This window comes from Oncorhynchus masou, chromosome 5, assembly GCF_036934945.1.
Source record: "Oncorhynchus masou masou isolate Uvic2021 chromosome 5, UVic_Omas_1.1, whole genome shotgun sequence".
In the NCBI taxonomy this organism is placed as follows: domain Eukaryota; kingdom Metazoa; phylum Chordata; class Actinopteri; order Salmoniformes; family Salmonidae; genus Oncorhynchus; species Oncorhynchus masou.
The window spans coordinates 57,001,272-57,025,568 of NC_088216.1; the positions used below are offsets into that span (position 1 = coordinate 57,001,272).

A 24,297-nucleotide genomic window follows, 5' to 3' on the forward strand; every position below is an offset into this window, starting at 1 on the left:
ACAATCACCTGACCTCAGCCAACAAGTGCTCAGCATATGTGACTCACCACCTGGATTAGGTTTTATGTAGCAAAATGGTGTTTCTTACATTGGATAAAGTAGAGACTCAAAATGGTGTATCATACACTGCATTGAGGAACAATGGGAAAGTAATTCCACTTTGATAGTTGATCAACTTGTAAACTAGGGAGCCAGCCAGCTAATGTTAGCTAGCTCGCGAACAGTACAATTTAGCTTAACCTCTAGCGTCGAGCAATCCCGTATCCAGGAGCGTAATCATAGCCTCAAGCAACGTTAACTATTCATGAAAATCGTAAATGAAATAAATATATTGGCTTACAAGCTTAGCCTTTTGTTAACAACACTGTCATCTCAGATTTTCAAAATATGCTTTTCAACCATAGCTACACAAGCATTTGTGTAAGAGTATTGATAGCTAGCATAGCATTAAGCCTAGCATTCAGAAGGCAACATTTTCACAAAAACAAGAAAAGCATTCAAATAAAATCATTTATCTTTGAAGAACTTCGGATGTTTTCAATGAGGAGACTCAGTTAGATAGCAAATGTTCAGTTTTTCCAAAAAGATTATTTGTGTAGGAGAAATCTCTCCGTTTTGTTCATCACCTTTGGCTAAGAAAAAAACCCCAAAAATTCAGTCATTACAACGCTGAACTTTTCCAAATTAACTCCATAATATCGACAGAAACATGGCAAACGTTGTTTAGAATCAATCCTCAAGGTGTTTTTCACATATCTATTCGATGATAAATAATTTGTGGCAGTAGCCTTTCTCCTCTGAACCTAATGGAAAAGTGGACGCAGCTGGAGATTGCACAATAATTTTGACGGAGGACACCAAGAGGACATCTGGTAAATGTAGTCTCTTATAGTCAATCTTCCAATGATATGCCTACAAATACGTCACAATGCTGCAGACACCTTGGGGAAACGACAGAAAGTGTGTAGGCTCATTCCTGGCGCATTCACAGCCATATAAGGAGACATTGGAACACAGCGCATTCAAAATCTGGGCATTTCCTGTATGAAATTTCATCTTGGTTTCGCCTGTAGCATTAGTCCTGGGGCACTCACAGACAATATCTTTGCAGTTTTGGAAACGTCAGAGTGTTTTCTTTCGAAAGCTGTCAATTATATGCATAGTCAAGCATCTTTTCGTGACAAAATCTCGTTTAAAATGGGAACGTTTTTTTATCCAAAAATTAAGAGCGCCCCCTATAATCGAAGAAGTTAAGACATATAGCAAGCGAGGTAAACAATCAACCTAGCTAGGTAAACAACGTTTAAGATCAGCCAGCTAACTTTAGCTAGTTAAACAACAATGAACAAAGTGCCAACATTGCCACAGTGCTGGGAGCTAACCAACCAGGTGCAATGTTAGCTAGCTAACATTAGGCTCTAACTAGAAAAACAAACAGCTTTGGGAAACTAATAATAACGTCAGCTAGGGAGCCAGCTAGCTAATGTTAGCTAGCTAACAGTACACTTTAGCTTGAAATGAAACCACTTTGTCAAAATTAGAAACATGTAATATCTGAAAATGTAGCTAGCTATCTTACCTGTATACATCATCATGCATGATGGACGTGCCTCACTATCAGGAATGCCATACCACGGTTGCCCTTAGTTTGAAGATGTAATCCGGAGACAGGTGTTTTCTCCATCTTTTTAGCTATCATACTCTAATTCCACTGATTTCCAAACTTGATCTTCCATAAAGTCGAGAGCAACACTTATGCAGTTCCACTAAACAATAAATTTAAAAGAAGCTGCGTTCATCAGGATTACCAACACAGACTGATGAGCTCAAATAGACAGAAGCCTTAAATATGGCAGACCAATCCAAACTCCTCTCTCGGCATGTCCAACCCACTCATTATCTCAGCCAATCATGGCTAGTGGTAAGGTTGCTCACTTTCTGTGGCTTAACCAACAAGGCTCGTAACTTAACAATTTTATTTGTATTTACAGATGGCATACAAGTTTGTTATTAAGGTACATGAAAGTTCACATGTTCGAGAAGGCATTTCTGCCCCCCAAAAATATTTTTTATATTCAAATGGCTCTCCTGTGAAGTTGTGACATACACCTAGTTTCCTGAATCGGGTCACATATGGGAACTTTTCAAGACTGTTGGAAAAGCATTCCAAGTGAAGCTGGTTGAGAGAATGCCAAGTGTGCAAAGTTGTCATCAAGACAAAGACTGGCTACTTTGAAGAATCTAAAAGATAAAATTATATATATTTTGATTTGTTTAACACTTTTTTGGTTACTACATGATTCCATGTGTTATTTCATAGTTTTGATGTTTTCACTATTATTCCACAATGTAGAAAATAGTAAAACTAAAGAAAAGCCATTGAATGAGTGTGTGTCCAAACGTTTGACTGGCATTGTCTCAAATATGCATGCACTCACGTGTCCTGTCTTTCACCGTGGTCTCACTATCTATTTAGTCTAGATACAAATAAGCCCCAACTCTGTTTTTCCCCTGATCTTTTGTCCCTCTGTGGATATTTCTGAGTTTCCACAGCAGCCCAGCTCTCTGTGGAAGGATATGCCATGAGCAGCATGACTTCTCTGGTGCCTAGCAACTCATGCATGGCTGTCCCTTGCCTCTGCTATACACTGCACAGAACTATCGGAAATGAAAACAGCACAATTAGACTCTGTTCAGCCAGGCAGAGGTCCACATTGAGCTGCTCGGTCACTGCCCCAATCTTATTGGCCTAACCCAAACCATACAAATATGGCTTTATGAGCTGAGTTTATGACAGCAATCACTGATGTGATGCTCAATGCCACTGTAGTTTACAGCTGCACTGCCATGATGCTGTCTGTTTGCTCAGTCTCCTCTTGGCTCATCTACAATTCGACAATTCTCCCGGATCCGGGAGAATTGTCATCATTAATTAGCATAACACCACAGACAAAAAAATATTACTAGAAAATATTAATATTCATGAAATCACAAGTGAAATATATTGAAACACAGCTTAGCCTTTTGTTGATCACCCTGTCATCTCAGATTTTGAAATGATGCTTTACAGCCAAAGCAAGATAAGCATTTGTGTAAGTTTATCGATAGCCTGGCATAGCATTATGCCTAGCTAGCAGCAGGCAGCTTGGCCACGAAAATCAGAAAAGCAATCAAATTAAATCATTTACCTTTGATGAGCTTCGGATGTTTTCACTCACAAGATTCCCAGTTAGACAGCAAATGTTCATTTTGTCCCATAAAGATTATTTTTATAGCCGAAATACCTCCGTTTGTCCTTCACGTTTGGTTGAGAAATCCACCGGAAACTGCAGTCACGACAACGCCGAAAAATATTCAAAATTAGATCCATTGTAACGGTTCTCTTGAGTTGAAGGAGAGGCGGACCAAAATGCAGCGTGGTTTCTATTCATGGTTCTTTAATAAAGAAAAACTATACATGAATAGACTAACAATAAACGTGCGAAAACCTAAACAGCCCTATCTGGTGCAAACACAGAGACAGGAACAAACACACAGTGAAACCCAGGCTACCTAAGTATGATTCTCAATCAGAGACAACTAATGACACCTGCCTCTGATTGAGAACCATACTAGGCCGAAACATAGAAATACCCAAATCATAGAAAAACAAACATAGACTGCCCACCCCAACTCACGCCCTGACCATACTAAATAATGACAAAACAAAGGAAATAAAGGTCAGAACGTGACATCCATAATATAGACAGAAACATGGCAAATGTTTTTTATAATCAATCCTCAAGGTGATTTTCAGATATCTATTTGATAATATATTAATATTAATATATTAATTTGATAATATATTCTTAGTAGGAAAGAGAGAAACAATGGCCGCATTTGTCTTTTACGCACAAAACACTCTGAGAGCCTCCAGCTGACCACTGACGCAATGTTGTCGTTCAGGCTCATTTTTCAAAATAAAAGCCTGAAACTATGTATTGTGACACTAGACACATTAGGGAAGCCATGAAAAAGGGAATCTGGTTGATATCTTATTCACTGCTCAATAGGGACGCATAGGAACGCAGAGCTTTCTAAATAAGAGTCCCTTCCTGATTGGATTTTTCTCAGGCTTTCACCTGCAATATCAGTTCTGTTATACTCACAGACAGTTTTGGAAACTTTAGAGTGTTTTCTATCCTAAGCTGTCAATTATATGCATATTCTAGCATCTTGTCTTGACAAAATAGCCCGTTTACTTTGGGAACGTTATTTTTCCAAAAATGAAAATAGTGCCCCCTAGTTTCTTAACATATCAGGCAGCTCTAGTGTGTCTCAACTAATTAAGATGAGGGTGAAGTATACCAACACCCGCCTCTGATTGGCCACATGAAGGGAAAAGCTGAGGGCATCAGTATGCAAGCGATACCTGCAGCTCAGCTCAGCCCCTACTGTTCCAGCCTGCCTGGATCTCTGCTTGGAATCTGTCAGTCTGGTTCCAGTCAACTCACCCAACCCCCACCAAAACACCAATCACCAGAAGTCTATTTTCTACTACGTCAAATAGTGGCCTCAGAGAGTGAGGGAAGGCTTGCACTGCCCTTTAAATGGTCCCTAACTTTTTCATTTTTTACATATAGCTGGATCTACACAACAGACGTCAAGATAAGTCCACGTCACATGAGACCACTTGAAGATCAAACAAACTTTGATTGTTGAGTGAACTATCACTTTAATCCATTTCATCCGTGGGGCTTTGGGAACTTCCTATTGCTCCTAGAATTATCTTCAATGTCTATGAGACAGACAAAATAAATTGGTTGAGGAACTATTTTGGGGTTTATCATTAAATGGGGATTTTAATCACCACCTATTAAACTAAAATGTCTGAATATGGTCTATCAGTCAAAACAGGCATTATCAACAGCAAGCAAGCCATTTGAAAGCAGCTCATGTTATATTGAAAGGAGACATAACCTGTCTGAGAAAGATAAGATAAATCTTGCATTAATGTCCAATCCTGTGTGTTCATGTGTTTGTGTGTGTGTTTCTGCCTGTGTGCAAGGGTTGTGTTGTGTGTGTCCGTGTATATGCGTGTATGCATGTTTGGGTAGGAGGGGGTCATTAATGATTGTCCTGGTATCGTGCTGAGCCAGATTGTCTCCTCCACGCTCGTTCTGCTTGACTACAAACACTGGTGGCCTTCTTATTTTTCTTAAACCTAGTTCCATTTGATGTTGCTGCCTGAAATCTCTGTCCAGCTCCCTGTCTGGCTTCAAAACACACCACATGTACACGTTACTGAAAAACATGAGACTGACATTTCATGGTTTTTCATTAAGAATAAAAACAGTACAGTTTCGTTTTCAAAACATGACCAGACCATACTGCAATGCAATATGTAGCTACAGCCCATAACTGAGTTTTATTGATTGCCTTTGACATTTAATCCAATATGCATTTTATTAATCGGTCCAAATACCGATCCCTTCGTGAACTGACACTCGCACTTGACTTTTCCCCCCCTGACCTTGCTGATAGCTACTTTATTGAGGAAAATGTACAACTATGACTGTGATATGTGGCTGTCCCACCTTACTGTCTTAAGATGAATGCACTGTAAGTCGCTCTGGATAAGAGTGTCTTCTAAATGACTAAAATGTAAATTTGATAAATGGATTTCAGATAACTCAATCAGCAGGAAAGCCTTATTAAGCTTGAGCCTACATCATCTGTAAGGTTCATAATTGATGCGCAGTATTCATGGCCATGTGCCAGTGATTCCTTCACTAATTATTCATAATATTATGAATAAGAGAGAGCATCAACTACCCAGTGACTCCCAGCAGACTGCTAAGCGTTATGCATGAGGTTGCTTGGTTGGTGTACTTGCCTGTGGGGCAGAGGCAGACCAAGAGCTGCCAATCTGCATTCCACCAAATACTTAGAATTAATATTTATTAGGCTAGACCACAGTACATACTATACATAATATTCTGTCTACACAGATTGCTTTGCACCATTGCATTTCTAATTTACGGACATTAGTGAGAACCAAGCAGCCTCTGTTCTGTGTGCCCACCTGTCCAAACCAGCTCACTGACTGTACAGCCCCTAATCATCTGCACAGCCCACATCACTGAGTCTTTCCCCGGTGGTCTAGCGTTAAAGTTAAACTATAGTGTTAAAGGTTCAGAAAGAGAGACTGGGTGTGTTAACAGCAAACATCAAACTCCTCTCCAAGGGAAAGTGTGAGATGCTTGTAGTCCCATATCCCTTTGATTTACAACCTCAGCTGGATGACATCAGTATCTGCAGAAGCAGGCAGGGTTATTTTGTTTGTGTGCCTGTAAGTAAGCAGGTCACTGTTAGTCTTCACCAGTTGTTTACAAACACCTGTTTAGACTAACAGTGACATGCTTACTTACGGGTCCTTCCAAACAATGCAGAGAGAAAAATGATAGAAAGATAATGACACGGGGAATAAATACACAATGAGTAATAACTTGGCTATATACACGGGGCACCCAGTACCGAGTCGATGTGCAGGGGTACAAGGTAAATGAGGTTGACGTACTGTGGCTTGCAAAAGTATTCACCCCCCTTCACATTTTTCCTACTTTGTTGCCTTACAACCTGGAATTAAAATATATTTGGGAGGGGGGGAGGTTGTATCATTTTGATTTACACAACATGCCTACCACTAGTAAGAAGAAATTAGACAAAAAAACAGAAAACTTGTGCCTGCATAACTATTCACCCCCCCCCCAAAGCCAATACTTTGTAGAGCCACCTTTTGCAGCAATTACAGCTGCAAGTCTCTTGGGGTTTGTCTCTATAAGCTTGGCACATCTAGCCACTGGATTTTTTGCCCATTTATCAAGGGTGGGTTCCGCTGGTGTACAGCAATCTTTAAGTCATACCACAGATTCTCAATTGGATTGAGGTCTGGGCTTTGACTAGGCCATTCCAAGCCATTTAAATGTTTCCCCTTAAAACCACTCAAGTGGTGCTTTACCAGTATGCTTAGGGTCATTGTCCTGCTGGAAAGTGAACCTACGTCCCAGTCTCAAATCTCTGGAAGACTGAAACAGGTTTCCCTCAAGAATTTCCCTGTATTTAGTGCCATCCATCATTCCTTCAATTCTGACCAGTTTCCCAGGCCCTTGCCGATGGAAAAACATCCCTACAGCATGATGCTGCCACCACCATGCTTCACTGTGGGGATGGTGTTCTCGGGGGAATGAGAGGTGTTGAGTTTGCGCCAGACATAGCGTTTTCCTTGATGGCCAAAAAGCTACATTTTTTTCTCATCTGAAGAGAGTCCTTCTTCCATATATTTGGGGAATCTCCCACATTCATTTTGGCAAACACCAAATGTGTTTGCTTTTTTTTCTTTAAGCAATGGCTTTATTTTGGCGACTCTTCCATAAAGCGGCAGGGTAGCCTAGTGGTTAGAGTGTTGGACTAGTAACCGAAAGGTTGCATGTTCAAATCCCTGAGCTGACAAGGTACAAATCTGTCGTTCTGCCCCTGAACAGGCAGTTAACCCACTGTTCCTAGGCTGTCATTGAAAATAAGATTTTGTTCTTATCTGACTTGCCGAGTTAAATAAAGGTAAAATTTAAGGTAAAAATTAAATTAAAAAGCCCAGCTCTGTGGAGTGTACAGCTTATTGGTCCTATGCACAGATACTCCAATCTCTGCTGTGGAGCTTTGCAGCTCCTTCAGGGTAATCTTTAGTCTCTTTGTTGCCTCAGATTAATGCCCTACTTGCCTGGTCCGTGAGTTTCGGTGGGCGGCCCTCTCTTGGCAGGTTTGTTGTGGTGCCATATTCTTTCCATTTTTTTAATGCTGCTCTGTGGGATGGTCAAAGTTTCGTATACTTTTTTTATAACCCAACCCTGATCTGTACTTCTCCACAACTGTTTGGAGAGCTCCCTGGTCTTCATGGTGCCGCGTGGTGCCCCTTGCTTAGTGATGTTACAGACTCTGGGGCCTTTCAGAACAGGTGTGTATATACAGTTGAAGTCGAAAGTTTACAAACACTTAGGTTGAGTCATTAAACTCGTTTTATCAACCACTCCACAAATTTCTTGTTGACCAATTATAGTTTTGGCAAGTCGGTGAGGACATCTACTTTGTGCATGACACAAGTCATTTTTCCAACAATTGTTTACAGACAGATTATTTCACTTATAATTCACTGTATCACAATTCCAGTGGGTCAGACGTTTACATACACTAAGTTGACTGTGCCTTTAAACAGATTGGAAAATTCCAGAAAATGATATCATGGCTTTAGCAGCTTCTGATAGGCGAATTGACATCATTTGAGTCAATTGGAGGTGTACATGTGGGTGTATTTCAAGGCCTACCTTCAAACCCAGTGCCTCTTTGCTTGACATCATGGGAAAATCAAAAGAAATCAGCCAAGACCTCAGAAAAAAATTGTAGACCTCCACAAGTTTGATTCATCCTTGGGAGCAATTTCCAAACGCCTTAAGGTACCACGTTCATCTGTACAAGTATAAACACCATGGGACCACACAGCCGTCATAATAGTATGCAAGTATAAACACCATAGGACCACGCAGCCGTCATACCGCTCAGGAGGAGATGCGTTCTGTCTCCTAGAGATGAATGTACTTTAGTGCAAAAAGTGGAAAATCAATCCCAGAACTACAGCAAAGGACCTTGTGAAGATGCTGGAGGAAACTGGTATAAAAGTATCTGTATCCACAGTAAAACGAGTCCTATATCGACATAACCTGAAAGGCCGCTCAGCAAGGAAGAGGCCACTGCTCCAAATCCGCCATAAAAAAGCCAGACTACGGTTTGCAACTGCACATGGGGACAAAGATTGTACTTTTTGGAGAAATGTCCTCGAGTCTGATGAAACAAAAATAGAACTGTTTGGTCAGAATGACCATCGTTTTGTTTGGAGGAAAAAGGGGGAGGCTTGCAAGCCGAAGACCACTATCCCAACCGTGAAGCACAGGGGTGGCAGCATCATGTTGTGGGGGTGCTTTGCTGCAGGAGGGACTGGTGCACTTCACAAAATAGATGTCATCATGAAGGAGGAAAAGTATGTGGATATATTGAAGCAACATCAAGTCGTCAGTCAGGAAGTTAAAGCTTGGTCGCAAATGGGTCTTCCAAATGGATAGTGACCCCAAGTATACTTCCAAAGTTGTGGCGAAATGGCTTAAGGACAACAAAGTCAAGGTATTGGAGTGGCCATAACAAAGTCCTGACCTCAATAGAACATTTGTGGGCAGATCTGAAAAAGCACGTGCGAGCAAGAAGGCCTACAAACCTGACTCAGTTACACCAGCTCTGTCAGGAGGAATGGGACAAAATTCAGCAACTTATTGTGGGAAGGTTGTGGAAGGCTACCTGAAACGTTTGACACAAATCAGACAATTTAAAGACAATGCTACCAAAAACAAATTGAGTGTATGTAAACTTCTGACCCACTGGGAATGTGATGAAAGAAATAAAAGCTGAAATAAATCACTCTCCACAATTATTCTGACATTTCACATTGTTAAAATAAAGTGGTGATCCTAACTGACCTAAGACTTTGAATTACTGCTAGGATTTAATGTCAGTAATTGTGAAAAACATGAGTTTAAATGTATTTGGCTACGGTGTATGCAAACTTCCGACTTCAACTGTAGATTATGTTAATGCATCAGAACATGCAACTCATGTAATGAACCAGACAATAAAACAATTTTCAAATAATGGCCAAAATAACTTGTGGGAAAACACCATTTTAAACAGCGCACGTGATAGCAGTTCCATATGTGACAGAGATGAAAATCTATTTCAGGAACTTACGTAGAAAGAGGGGGAATCTAAAGATGCAACAAATAGGATAGGTTGCTAATATGACTAGGATTCTGCCTTTGGCTTCTGGAAAAGGAAAGAAAATTGATAATTAAAACAAATGGAACAGGAGATTAATGGCATAGTGTTGTGTCCAATAGGGAAGTAAATGCAAATAAATATAATTACTCCTGTCTATACACAAGCTTGTAGGTCTATGCCTATTTGGGAACCCCAGAATTTGGACAGCTTGCATGGCAATAGGCCTTGCTGATTATTTGCAGCTGTCAGTGAAAAGCATCTAAAATGTGTGAAGATAGTGTCTTGAGAATAATTTAAAATGTTGAGGCAAGAAGGGCAGGGGTATGGGGCAAAGACATAGGCGAGTATCCGCTGTCTCCCGCCAATTATTGTGCATTCATTGTTTCATTGTGTGAGTTATTTGCCCTTAGATTATTTGTTTTAATCAATTCCCCATTACATATGTCACCTGTAGTAAATGTACCGTTAATTCCCATCATTTGGTTACATGAATTTATTACAGTCATTTACCATTCTCATTCTCAGAGTGGAAACATTGCTACACTTCTGAGAAACATGTTTTGGTTTATTTCATAACTATTTATGAGATTTGTATAAAAAAATAATTTAAAAAATTGTATTTTCTTTGGAGTGCTCCACATAAGCAATGAGCATGTGTCTGGTTTATCTGGCAGCAGTCCAAACACATAAAATACACACCCTCATACACTTACCCTCGCCTTATGCCCTTGGGGGAATCCCCGTTTCCATCTTGGTTGGTGGCCCAAATGATTAGCTAAGCAAGGGAAGATTGCAATATAAGCCCTTCAGCCCTCGTTTTTAGTCGGCTTTGGGAGTGTAGTTATGTTCACTCCGGGGCCTGAAACTCCCCATAATTCAATTCGCGGCAATCCTCTAAGAAAAGTCAGCTACTAATGCACATGATGGCACAAGCAAGTCTCTAAAAAGTTAATGTTTTTGTTTGGTTGTCCTTTGGAAATTGTATAAATAAAACATTTTCCTTCTTCAGAAGTTCCAGCTAGGCAGCCTAACGTTAGTTAGCTAATTAATTTGCTAGCTATCATACAGTATGCGTATATTAATAATTATATATTTAATATAAGTAGACATGCACTCATAATTGACTGTAGCGCATATAATGCAACCACAAGCTACCGGTGGCTGAAAACACAATCATCTCCGGATGAACGAGTGACGAATTTCTGGCCAAGGGTTGTCCTTTTAAAAATCATTCCTTCCTCCCTCCCTCGCTTTTTTATTTTTTTAAATGTATTATATATTTATTTTATTCAATTGTATATGTAGCCGATGTGAAATGGCTAGCTAGTTAGCGGTGGTGCGAGCAAGTGGCGTTTCAGTCGGTGAAGACACTTGTTCTGAGACCTTGAAACTGTGGGGCGATGGGTAACGATGCTTTGAGGGTTGACTGTTGACGTGTGCAGAGTGTCCCTGGTTCGCGCCCAGATCGGGGCGAGGAGCCTGATGTAAAGTCTGTACTGTTACATTGATGCTGTTGACCCGGATCACTGGTTGCTGCGGGAGGAGGTCAAAAGGGGGGTGAGTGTAACCGATGTGAAATGGCTATCTAGTTAGCGGTGGGTCGAGCAAGTGGTGTTTCAATCGGTGACGTCACTTGCTCTGAGACCTTAATGTAGTGGTTCCCCGCTGCTTTTGTGGAGCGATGGGTAACGATGCTTCGAGGGTGACTGTTGACGTGTGCAGAGCCTCCCTGGTTCGCGCCCAGGTCGGGGCTAGGGGACGGACGTAAAGTCTATACCGTTACATATACTCGTCAGATGTCATCAGAAGTGTTCACTTAATTTGAGGGCTGAGGGGATAAGGTGTGTCTTTTAAGTTTTTGGACTGCAACCACTGTCCTAATAATGTTGAGGGAGAGCGCGCGCCTGAGCACGTATAGACATACTTGGCCTGCTGCATGGAAATGTGGGAAAGTGCTGTTGTTCTTTAACATTGACTGCTAATGAATGATAATATATTAATTAATTAGTTCCTCACTATTGGAAAAAGTTATTGGAAAAATCTTTCCAACAATCTCCCCCTTAATAATCACCAATCCTCGATGTGAAAGAGCAATGGAAGTTATAGGCCTATTGCTGCATTGGCCTATAGAGTATGAGTTCCATGCGCTAATTTCTTTAGTTGCCATATTACAAAGGCTGTTGATCTTGAGGTGACTTTTAACTTTTAGAATTTTATCATTTTAATTTAGAATGTTATGATTAACCACGTGACAATGCTTTTCCGAAACTAAAACGTTATTATTGAAAGGGAACTGTTCCATGAAAATGCATCAAACTTCTGCATCAGACTAATTTCCACTCAAATGAGAATTCACGCATGGACATTTTATCAGCAGACAACACTCTGACTGATGTGTAGCTACTCTTCGTTGTAGCCATCCTACTTTTTTACGGTAAAATGCAAGAGTAACTTCAAGAATAACATTAGGAAATGTATCTGGCTACATTCTTTCTACAATAAACAGAAATATGATGTCCATGCATAGTTTTTGCAAAAATGCCTTGTTTTTTAAATTGATTGCTCATTTAACATACTTGTGTGGCTGACAGCAAAATAGCGTTGCACATCTGTTGTTAACTGATGGAAATTAAGCTATTTTCTGCGAATGTGTTCCACAAATATATTTTCTGTGAAGGAAAACTATAGTTGCATGTCCCTGATCACTCAATTGAATAAAACCCACACTGTTGACCCCTGTCAATACACAGCTGGACTCAACTGCTCCCGCTTTATCCAGTTGTGCCATTTACAAACAAGCACGTGACTGAACTACGGTAAGCTTCATAATGTAAAATAATGTTATAGGTGGAATGAAGAACGCAATCTTCTAACATATTGCACAAGTTAACTGCAGGTATTTACTTAAAAAGTAGTTACAAATATGAAAATGTATAGTATAACTTCAAGGAAATAGTTTAGACAATATTGATGGTTTTGAAAAACCAAATACCCTAGTATACTGAATATATGGTATACCACCTGAGCCTACTGAGGTCTGATTTAGGATCATACTGTCTGTCTGATAAGGAGGCACTGTTATAGTAATGCTAGAGTTGTGACCTGTGGGTTTACAACCCACTGTTCCATTACTATAAAACCAGGGCTGCATTTATCACTCAGTGAAAATAATCAGCTCCCTTCCTTTCTCTCTCTCTCTCTCTCTCTCTCTCTCTCTCTCTCTCTCTCTCTCTCTCTCTCTCTCTCTCTCTCTCTCTCCCTCCTCTCTCTCTCTCTCTCTCTCTCTCTCAGAGCAGAGATGTGTCCTGCTGCAGCCACACAGGCCTAATTGCTTGTCTTTTTGCTCCAAGTTTCTGTGAAATGAGGAAGGCAGCTGGGGAGAAGAGAGCCTGTGTCCTTTTGTCTCTTCCCTCAGGAAAAGGGTTTAACCCACAGCACAGAGAAACAGCCTGGCCAGATTCTCAGATGTTTCTTTTCGGAGGCTCTGCTTATAGTTATGGTCTCGTGGTGTGGGTGGGTGGGTTTTTGCAGTGTTGGCAGTTTCAGTGCTGCATTGAACATCACAATGAATAGGCTGCTTTGTCACAGAGCATTGGAACTCCCTCCCCATCTCTGTCCGTCTGTCTGTCCGTCTGTCCGTCTGTCTGTCTGTCTGTCTGTCTGTCTGTCTGTCTGTCTGTCTGTCTGTCTGTCTGTCTGTCTGTCTGTCTGTCTGTCTGTCGCCCTGAGCTCCTGTCATGGTAAACAACTGACTTTTTTTTAATATTCAGGGAAAATAGGTGACTTTACGAGCAGATTAATATTTTATCAGGGATTAAAGTTTGGAGGTGCCTGCTCAGCATTTTTGACGAAACATTTGGAGGAGGAGTACAGTACTATTGACAGAGAGCCTTGTGAATGGAGTCTTGTTGCTTGGATGACTAAGGCGTGTGTGTGTATGTGAGAGAGCCTGGTTGTGCTTAAGGAGGGGATTAAGCATCTCTGGCCACTCTAAGGGATTAGGAGAGGATAGAGGTGCCTGGTCCCTAGGCCTCTCATCCACAAACACCAATTACACAGCGAGGAGCTACGACTCTAACAGCCAGATAGTTCACTCAACCGGAACTGTTACGGAATGAGGGCTGTGCTGAGACAGAAAATAGGCCATCCCAGAAGGCAAGGAAAACATGATTCATCACATTGAGTTTTTATTGTAGTTAGAGAGTCACCCCCGGTCTATTGTTTCCTCTATCTAGTCTCTCTGAGACAATTAATCACTTTGCCATAGCAACAGAAAGTTCAGTTTAATCATTCTATTATCACTAGTGACCTCTTGATTATTGAACTGGCCCCAATTTGGTTTAATTGGGAGATTTTCTCATCTCATTCAAATTACTTTCCCATTCCTTTTGATTCCAAACCTGTAAAAGTCATTTTTAAACCGTGATCAGCTGGAAAATGCTCAATCAGACCTGTCTCAGCAAATGCAGAAGTCTGAAAACCTGCTTTCATAGTATAATATTAGACACATCCATTTTCTGTCGAACTTCTTTTTCGCACCGAGCATCCTTCCTCAAACGGTGAGTTGACCTGCAATAGCATCTTGCCAGAGTCTTAGAGAGTATGTATATATGGTTGTGGTAGAACCATATGGCTGTACAGTATATTAGCTGTGTCCATTGTGGTGTCTTGCTGTGGGGGTAAGTGGGGGAATAATGGTAACAGCACTCTAGAGCAGACATATATCAGCTTCTTAGAGGTGATTAGCATTGCGGAAGCTCTCTGTAGAGGGGAGCCTTTGATGTTAATGCTCATCATTTTTCTTTGCAGTAAGTACATGTGCAGTTTTCACCACGGCTCAGTGAAACCCTCTGCTGCTATCAGTGTGTGTGTGTGGGGGGGGGGCATTGTGTTTGTGTGTGACTGTGTATGAGTCCACGTGTGTGTGTGTGAACATACACTGGAGGGGGATGTAGTGAAAGCTGATTACGCTTCAGTCAGAGCCCATGCCTCTCAGGGTCATTATGGTAACCAGCGTTAAGGATTTAAGCAATCAATGCCGTGTCAAACTGGAGCGCTGCGAGGAGAAACTAATGGCATCTATTCTAGGCTAGCGCCATCACTGTAGAGCAGGGGAGTCAAACTCATTCCATGGAAGGCCTAGTGTCTGCAGATTTTTGTTTTTTTCCTTTCAATTAAGACCTAGACAACCAGGTGAGGGGAGTTCTTTACTAATTAGTGACCTTAATTCATCAGTCAAGTTTGGCCCTCCATGGAATGAGATTGACATGTGCTGTAGAGGGAGGGAAAGAGAGCGGGAGAGGGAGGGAGGGAGAGATGGCGGAAAGGGAACAGAGATATATAAGGAGGGAATTAGATGAAGAGAGACAGAGAAAGAGAAAGTGGGAATAAGTGAGGGGGAATAAGTGAGAGAGGCAGAGAAAGCGAGAGTGTAGTGTGATGTCAGTGTGGTTAAGTCTCTGCAGTCAGCCAACAATGGGATCATGTAGCAGCTGTATTGTTTACTTGGAACAGGAATCGGTCTCAGAACCCCTATTTGTTTACTCCAACAATGCTTGTGTGTGTGTTGTGTTGCCTGTGTGTTGTCTACCTGGTGCACAAAATAAATTATTAGGGTGAAGTCGAAGACTTCTGCTGTGGGACAGACAGATATTTGTTCTGACCATCAACTTTGTCTGTTTATACGCCTATGTGTTGAGCCTGTTGAATAGACATGCTAGTCAGGTAGTAGCCCTTAGAAATATTGAAATGATGAAAGCAGAGACAACCACATGTATGTACAGTATGTTACAGTAACCTTTGCTGATCACTCTAACGTCACCTCCTCTCTGTGTTGTGTTCAGGAAAGACCAGCACCTGCTGTCCAGTGTGAACTGCTGGTACCTGGTACTGAACCAGACCAGGAGGGAAAGCAGGGACCACGCCACCCTCAACGACATCTACACCAACAATGTCATCGTCCGCCTCGCCCAAATCAGCGAGGATGTCATCCGCCTCTTCAAGAAGGTCTGTCTGTCTGTCATCCTTCTGTCCGTCTGCCTGTCTCTCTCTGTTTACTCCTCTCCTTATCACCTGTGCTCATGTGTTCAGAGTTGAAGATACAAATGAGCACTATCTTTTATCGTTCGCTTGCTGACCAGTAATGGGCATGATGTCAATTGTCCTTTCTCTAAGATCCTAATCATATACAAATAACACCAGATCTCATTGCTCTTTTGCTTAAGGTTACTACCACATTCAAAACAGTTTTCACCTGAGCCTTTGAAATGAGTGAAAGAAACCAATTTTCCTCTATCCTTTCCATATTCCATCTTTAGTATACCAATTTGATGGTTGAGACTCTGTAAGCAGTGATGTTTTTTGAGAAGCTACATTATCAGCTGACCCGTATTCCAGCACATTGGATTTGTATACCTCTGTCGGGCATAAATAAGTTCCATGTGGCCTGTGGAGTAGTAGTGCAGCAGTAGGGTTAAGATAGAGCAGGGCAGGGTACCCCCTGGCCCCCTAACCACCCATGGGCCCCTGCTGGTGTGAGCAGCATCTGGCCCTGTGTCAGCACATAGCAGAGATGACTGAGGTCTAACCCAAACACCAGACCCCTGTTTACACCTGGCAGGCTTTCCTAGAGGTGAGACCCAACCCGTGCTGCCAGCCTCCATTCACACACTACTGAGCGTGTGTGTATGTGTGTATGTGTGTGTGTGTGTGTGTGTGTGTGTGTGTGTGTGTCAGCAGGAATGTGAATGGGGGAAACAAGCAACACTTGCTTTAGGGAGCACCAGTCAGGGCTGAAAACAGAACAACACAGCCTCCTGTTAGTCAGTACAGTTCCCTCAAGTAGCTTTTCCTCTGGCTGGTAATATGAATGGAGCTACACGTCCTTGCTGGCAGGCCTCGCGGGGACAATGGATAACATGTCAAAGAAATATGCTGCCTAGCTTTGTAGCTGTCAAGTAAATGCATGGAGGAGAGAGCTGAATAAGTCGATCGCACCGCCCCGATGATGAAAGAAAGAAAGACCCGGTGTTGCCCAAGATTTCTGATATCCAGATAGTCATAAATGAATACTCCATAAATAGGGCATGAGTTTTTCCTGACCATGTCATCTAAACTTTGACCTGACCACGGAAAAACTCTGTGCCTTTTCTAGACAGGATCTGTTCTGGGAAAAATACACAGGTCTTTGTTGTAGTATTTCTCTCCTCAGTTAGGTGTTCTCTGTTGGAGGTTTAGTAGCCTCAGAGTCTGGTTGATTTTGTCAGCCAATCAAATCTGCTCTACAGTCAGAGGTTCCATGTCTAGAAAGTACGCCGCCAGGGACTCAATCTTTGGAGGGAGTTGAAAGTCCGTGTTGCCCAGCAACAGCCCCAAAACATCACTGCTCTAGAGGAGATCTGCATGGAGGAATGGGCCAAAATACCAGCAACAGTGTGTGAAAACCTTGTGAAGACTTACAGAAAACGTTTGACCTCTGTCATTGCCTAAAAGGGTATTTAACAAAGTATTGAGATAAACTTTTGTTATTGACCAAATACTTATTTTCCTCCATAATTGCAAATGAATTAATTAAAAAATTTAATTAAATTTTTTTTTAAATCTGGATTTTTTCTCATTTTGTCTGTCATAGTTGAAGTGTACCTATGATGAAAATTACAGGCCTCTCATCTTTTTAAGTGGGAGAACTTGCACAATTGGTGGCTGACTAAATACTTTTTTGCCCCACAGTATATGGATATCCCAAAACAGTGGCAAACCGCTGCTAAATTGTTGCCACCGCTGCAAGAAATATGATGTAATTGAAAAAATATATATATTGCTGCTGAGACATATTTTTATAGTCGTTGACTCAATGATTGAAAGTCTATGGGAACATCTAGCATGTCCTCCTGCTACACTTGTCACCACTGTTGAAAAAAATGCTAGGGGAAACACTGTGATTGTCTAGGTCAGTACTTCCCAACCAGGGCTACGAGGACCCTTGGGGGTACTTGACCTATCCACAGGGGGTTCTTAAGAAGACTTTTGAGACCATAGACCTACTTGTAAAATGGGGGTACTTCAGGGGTACTCCGGCAGAGCAATTGGTGGTACAGTAACAGTTGGTGGTACAGTAACAGAAAATAGTTGGGAACCACTGGTCTCGGTTGCCTGTCTGGTATGGTAATGTCTGGTTTCTCACATCCATGGGAACATTATCAAGGTCTCACAATCTGTTTAACAAAGAAGTAATTGACACATGTACAGGTAATTAGGTACAATTTTCAGGTAGTTATTGGTGTTTAAAGTACTCCTGTCAAGCCATGGCTCAGTCGAGAACTGCAAGATCTCAGTGGGGTGCACAGTTCAAAATTTGGTCAAGAAAAATAGGACACACCATTTCAATCAGGCTCCACTGTGTTCATTTTTTCTCTATTTTTAGAGAGATAAGAGAGAATTTCATGAATGTATTATTTTTGTCTCGACAGCCAATGCAGTTTTAGGCCATCGCTATCTGACTTGACACATCCATATTCTTACTTGTCCACTCTCTGCTCTGCTCCCTCAGTGCCTCTGCAGTACATTCTCACTCTGCAGTATGTCTGACATCAGAGCCACCCATGCATACAAATGCCATTCACCAGCTGCCAGGAGTCTTTCACATATTTCTCTCCAAAAGAGGTTCCCACTTATCATGTTCAGGCCAAGGCACTTTCATATCTGATTTAACATGACATATTTCCTGTCCTCCTTGGGAGTTTTGATGATGAAGGTAAAATAAAATAACAATTTGCCTCTCTCTCTCTCTCTCTCTGGCTTGCTATTTTTGCTCAGTATAGTTTAAAGGGCGGACCACAGAGGGACGCACAAACATTGTCCAATCAAAGAAAGCTCATAAAATTCCATCTCAGCTGGCCCCTCCTCCTGTTGCTATGAGCCCCTCTCTACATGATTGATTGCACATTCCAATTTTGACTCATCAGCCTGCGTATGTTAGGGCTTGGTTTTGATGGTTAGAACTTCTACCTGGTTGGCATAACCCATACAAAGATGTGCGGTCAAGTATGAAAAGGGTGTGTGTCTGCCTTCAGGCAAGCTTACTTGCATCTACCTGTAACTCTCTCTCTGTGTGTTCGTGTGCGCGCATGTTTAGAGATTAGCCCTGGTGCTTGGCTCTGTGCTGTGGAGTCAGAGTGTAGCAGTGCTGCTGGCTCTATCGATCCCACAGTTTTACCCTCCATATGATTTATGTCTAGGGAGGGCCACCATAGCAGGCAGAACCATAAATCCTAGCAGACATGGATGTATAGGGACCATATATCAGATTCAGTATACCTAGAGCTAGGGCCTGGAACATTATGGCGTCTTAGACAGCGGAGGCTTTGGGTACACTGTGGGAGTGTGAAACATCCTTTAGGTGTGTGTGGGTATTATTAAAGATACTGTTAACAATGAAATAGAGTTTGAGATTAAATACTCAAGGTATGTGCTCTAGAAAAAAACTTTTCTGAAAAGGTTAGTCAGAGTCGTACTTCTGTGAAGTAATTAAAGGTGTTATATCCTTTGTGCCTACTTGATTTTCTGCGAAAACCCAGTAATGTGTGATGTGGGTGGATTCACATGCCCCTGTAGCCTCAATCTAAGAACAGTTTGTTTTCTGTGGCATGTACCACCGTGCTAGCAATTACGTTCTCTCACTGAGCTCCCACAATACCAGGTGTGTTCCCCACACTCATCATCACTAGATAGGTTGTGTGGGATGGGTGTAAATGCTGCAGTATTTCTGTCCTCTGTAAAACACATGACTTATAGTCCTCCTCCATCTTGAAGGCTGATAGGAAAACTGACTGTCACTGACAGGTCAAGCTTCCATCAGTTACAGCTTCTTTCTCAAGGCTCCTTTTGAAAAACAACACTGTACATGACATGACAAAATGACAATCTGGATATTGTTTGACAACAGGAAAAAGATGAAACGGCTGATTGAGCCTTTTCTCAGTTTGAGTCATTACTGATGTTATCTACTTAATAAATCAAATCAAATTGTATTAGTAACATGCGCCGAATACAACAGCTTACTGACGAGGCCCTAACCAACAATGCAGTTGAAAAAAATATGGATAAGAATAAGAAATAAAAGTAACAAGCAATTAAAGCGCTGCAGTTAAATAACTATATACAGGGGGGTGCCAGTACAGAGTCAATGTAGAGGCTATATACAGGGGGGTACCGGTACAGAGTCAATGTAGAGGCTATATACAGGGGGGTACCGGTACAGAGTCAATGTAGAGGCTATATACAGGGAGGTACCGGTACAGAGTCAATGTAGAGGCTATATACAGGGGGTACCGGTACAGAGTCAATGTAGAGGCTATATACAGGGGGGTACCGGTACAGAGTCAATGTAGAGGCTATATACAGGGGGTACCGGTACAGAGTCAATGTAGAGGCTATATACAGGGGGTACCGGTACAGAGTCAATGTAGAGGCTATATACAGGGGGGTACCGGTACAGAGTCAATGTAGAGGCTATATACAGGGGGGTACTGGTACAGAGTCAATGTAGAGGCTATATACAGGGGGGTACCGGTACAGAGTCAATGTGCAGGGGCACCGGTTACTATATACAGGGGGGTACCGGTACAGAGTCAATGTATAGGCTATATACAGGGGGTACCTATATACAGGGGGATACCGGTACAGAGTCAATGTAGAGGCTATATACAGGGGGGTCAATGTAGATATACGGTACCGGTACAGAGTCAATGTAGAGGCTATATACAGGGGGTACCGGTACAGAGTCAATGTAGAGGCTAGATACAGGGGGGTACCGGTACAGAGTCAATGTAGAGGCTATATACAGGGGGGTACCGGTACAGATTCAATGTAGAGGCTATATACAGGGGGGTACCGGTACAGAGTCAATGTGCAGGGGCACCGGTTACTATATACAGGGGGGTACCGGTACAGAGTCAATGTATAGGCTATATACAGGGGGATACCGGTACAGAGTCAATGTAGAGGCTATATACAGGGGGGTACCGGTACAGAGTCAATGTAGAGGCTATATACAGGGGGGTACCGGTACAGAGTCAATGTAGAGGCTATATACAGGGAGGTACCGGTACAGAGTCAATGTAGAGGCTATATACAGGGAGGTACCGGTACAGAGTCAATGTAGAGGCTATATACAGGGGGGTACCGGTACAGAGTCAATGTAGAGGCTATATACAGGGGGGTACCGGTACAGAGTCAATGTAGAGGCTATATACAGGGGGGTACCGGTACAGAGTCAATGTGCAGTGGCACCGGTTACTATATACAGGGGGTACCGGTACAGAGTCAATGTGCAGGGGCACCGGTTAGTTGAGGTAATATGTAGGTAGAGTTATTAAAGTGACTATGCATAGATGATAACAACAAAGAGTAGCAGTGGTTTAAAAGAGGGGGAGGGGGGGAATGCAAATAGTCTGGGTGGCCATTTGAATAGATGTTCAGGAGTCTTATGGCTTGGGGAAAGAAGCTGTTTAGAAACCTCTTGGGCCTAGAATTGGCGCTCCGGTCCTGCTTGCCGTGCGGTAGCAGAGAGAACAGTCTATGACTAGGGTGGCTGGAGTCTTTGCCAATTTTTAGGGCCTTCCTCTGACACCGCCTGGTATAGAGGTCCTGGATGGCAGGAAGCTTTGCCCCAGTGATGTACTGGGCCTTTCGCACTACCCTCTGTAGTGCCTTGTGGTCGGAGCCCGAGCAGTTACCATACCAGGCAGTGATGCAACCATGCTCTTGATTGTGCAGTTGTAGAACCTTTTGAGAATCTGAGGACCCATGCCAATTCTTTTCAGTCTCCTGAGGGGGAATAGGTTTGCTTGGACCATGTTAGTTTGTTGGTGATGAGAATGGAGACGTGCTCGGTCCTCTTTTTCCTGTAGTCCACAATCATCTCCTTTGTCCTGGTCACATTGAGGGAGAGGTTGTTGTCCTGGCACCACACGGCCAAGTCTCTGACCTCCTCTCTATAGGATGTCTCGTTGTTGTCGGTGATCAAGCCTACCACTGTTGTGTCATTGGGCAAACTTAATGATGGTGTTGGAGTCGTGCCTAGCCGTGCAGTCATGAGTGAAGAGGGAGTACAGGAGGGGACTGAGCACGCACCCGAGGGGCCCCTGTGTTGAGGATCAGCGTAGCAGATGTGTTGTTACCTACCCTTATCACCTGGATGCGGCCTGTCAGAAAGTCCAGGATTCAGTTGCAGAGGGAGGTGTTTAGTCCCATGATCCTTAGTTTAGTGATGAGCTTTGAGGGCACTGTGGTGTTGAACACTTAGCTGTAGTCAATGATTCGCATTCTCACGTAGGTGTTCCTTTTGTCCAGGTGGGAAAGGGCAGTGTGGGGTGCAATAGAGATTGCATCTTCTGTGGATCTGTTGAGGCGGTATGCAAATTGGAGTGGATCTAGGGTTTCTGGGATAATGGTGTTGATGTGAGCCATGACCAGCCTTTCAAAGCACTTTGTGGCTACAGATGTGAGTGCTACGGGTCAGTAGTCATTTAGGCAGGTTACCTTTGTGTTCTTGGGCACAGGCACTATTGTGGTCTGCTTAAAACATGTCAGTGAAGACACTTGCCCATTGGTCTGCCAATGCTCGGAGTACACATCCTGGTAATCCATCTTGCCCTGCGGCCTTGAGAGTGTTGACCTGTTTAAAGGTCTTAATGACATCGGCTGCGGAACAGCTGGTACTCTCATGCATTTCGATGTTATTTGCCTCGAAGCGAGGCTTCCGGGGTCCGGGTGAGAGTCCCGCTCCTTGAAAGCGGCAGCTCTAGCCTTTAGTTCAGTGTTGATGTTGCCTGTAATTTTTAGTTTATTAATTTTTTATTTATCCGTTATTTTACCAGGTAAGTACATATGGTCACTGTAGGGACGACTTCATCAATGCACTTATTGATGAAGCCAATGAGTGATGTGGTGTACTCCTCAATGCCATCAGCAGAATCCCGGAACATATTCCAGTCTGTGCTAGCAAAACTGTCCTGTAGTTTAGCATCTGCTTTATCTGACCATTTTTTTTATTGATCTAGTCACTGGTGCTTCCTGCTTTCATTTTTGCTTGTAAGCAGGAATCAGGAGGATAGAAATATGGTCAGATTTGCCAAATGGAGGGCAAGGGAGAGCTTTGTGTGCATCTCTGTGTGTGGAGTATAGGTGGTCAAGAGTTTTTTTCCCTCTTGTTGCACATTTAACATGCTGATAGAAATTTGGTAAAACGGATTTAAGTTTCCCTGCATTAAAGTCCCTGGCTACTAGGAGTGCCACCTCTGGGTGAGCGTTTTCTTGTTTGTTTATGGCGGAATACAGCTCATTCAATGCTGTCTTTGTGCCACCCTCAGTCTGTGGTGGTATGTAAACAGCTACGAAAAATACAGAAAAAAAATACAACTCTCTAGGTAGATTTTGTGGTCTACAGCTTATCATGAGATACTCTACATCAGGCGAACGATAGCTTGAGACTTCCTTAGATATCGTGCACCAGCTGTTATTTGCAAAAATACATAGTCCGCCGCCCCTTGTCTTACCAGATGCCTCTGTTCTATCCTGCCGGTACAGCGGATAACCAGCCAGCTGTATGTTGATAGTGTCGTCGTTCAGCCACGACTCCGTGAAGCATAAGATATTACAGTTTTGAAAGTCCCATTGGTAGTTTAGTCTTCCGCGTAGGTCATCGATTTTATTCTCCAAAGATTGCACGTTTGCTAGCAGAATGGAAGGAGGTGGGGGTTTATTTGATCGCCTATGAATTCTCCGAAGGCAGCCCGCCCTCTGGGCCCTTTTTCTCTGCCTTCTCTTCACGGAAATCATGGGGATCTGGGCCTGTTCCCGAGAAATCAGTATATCATTCGTGTCGGGCTCATCAGACTCGTTAAAGGAAAAAAAGGATTCTGCCAGTCCGTGGTGAGTAAGAGACGGTAGTGGCAACATTATGTACAAAATAAGTTTTAAAATTGTCACAAACAATGCAAATAAATGAACAAAAAAACACAATCGGTTGGGGACACGTAGAAGGTCAGCCTTCTTCTCCTCTGCCATTTTACAAAGACATCCATTAACTGCATGAGTGTGTTTCACCACATCATATACGCCAGTAATGTGGTAACACTATAAATGCTGATGTTGATGGTTCAGCCGTTTTTAGAGGGTGTTGTCCCAATGCATTCAGTGCAGATCACAGGTGGCAGGTCAGAAAGAGAGGGATGTGACATTTACCCACCAAGCACCACAACTAAACAGCAGCTTTAACAGTCAGCAGCACATCATCTGTAGCTAAACATAGCCCACGTGTAATAATCACAGGAAACGGCAGCGTGAGGTGGAATATGAAACCACACATACTCCAGCCCTCTTCAGACATAGAGGGAGAGAGGCCAGATGGGAAGTTCATTCACTAGTCTAGGGGTTGAT

At 42.6% G+C, this 24,297-nt stretch overlaps 1 protein-coding gene across 2 annotated transcripts in view; it reads left to right on the forward strand.

The window, feature by feature from the left end:
- LOC135539929 (SLIT-ROBO Rho GTPase-activating protein 3) overlaps positions 1-24,297 on the forward strand; it is a 118,831-nt gene that overhangs the window by 37,009 nt on the left and 57,525 nt on the right. For both annotated transcript variants that reach the window (XM_064966195.1, XM_064966196.1), the window contains exon 3: positions 15,702-15,864. In XM_064966195.1, coding sequence (XP_064822267.1) covers positions 15,702-15,864 — 163 coding nt within the window. The remainder of the gene's footprint in view (positions 1-15,701; positions 15,865-24,297) is intronic.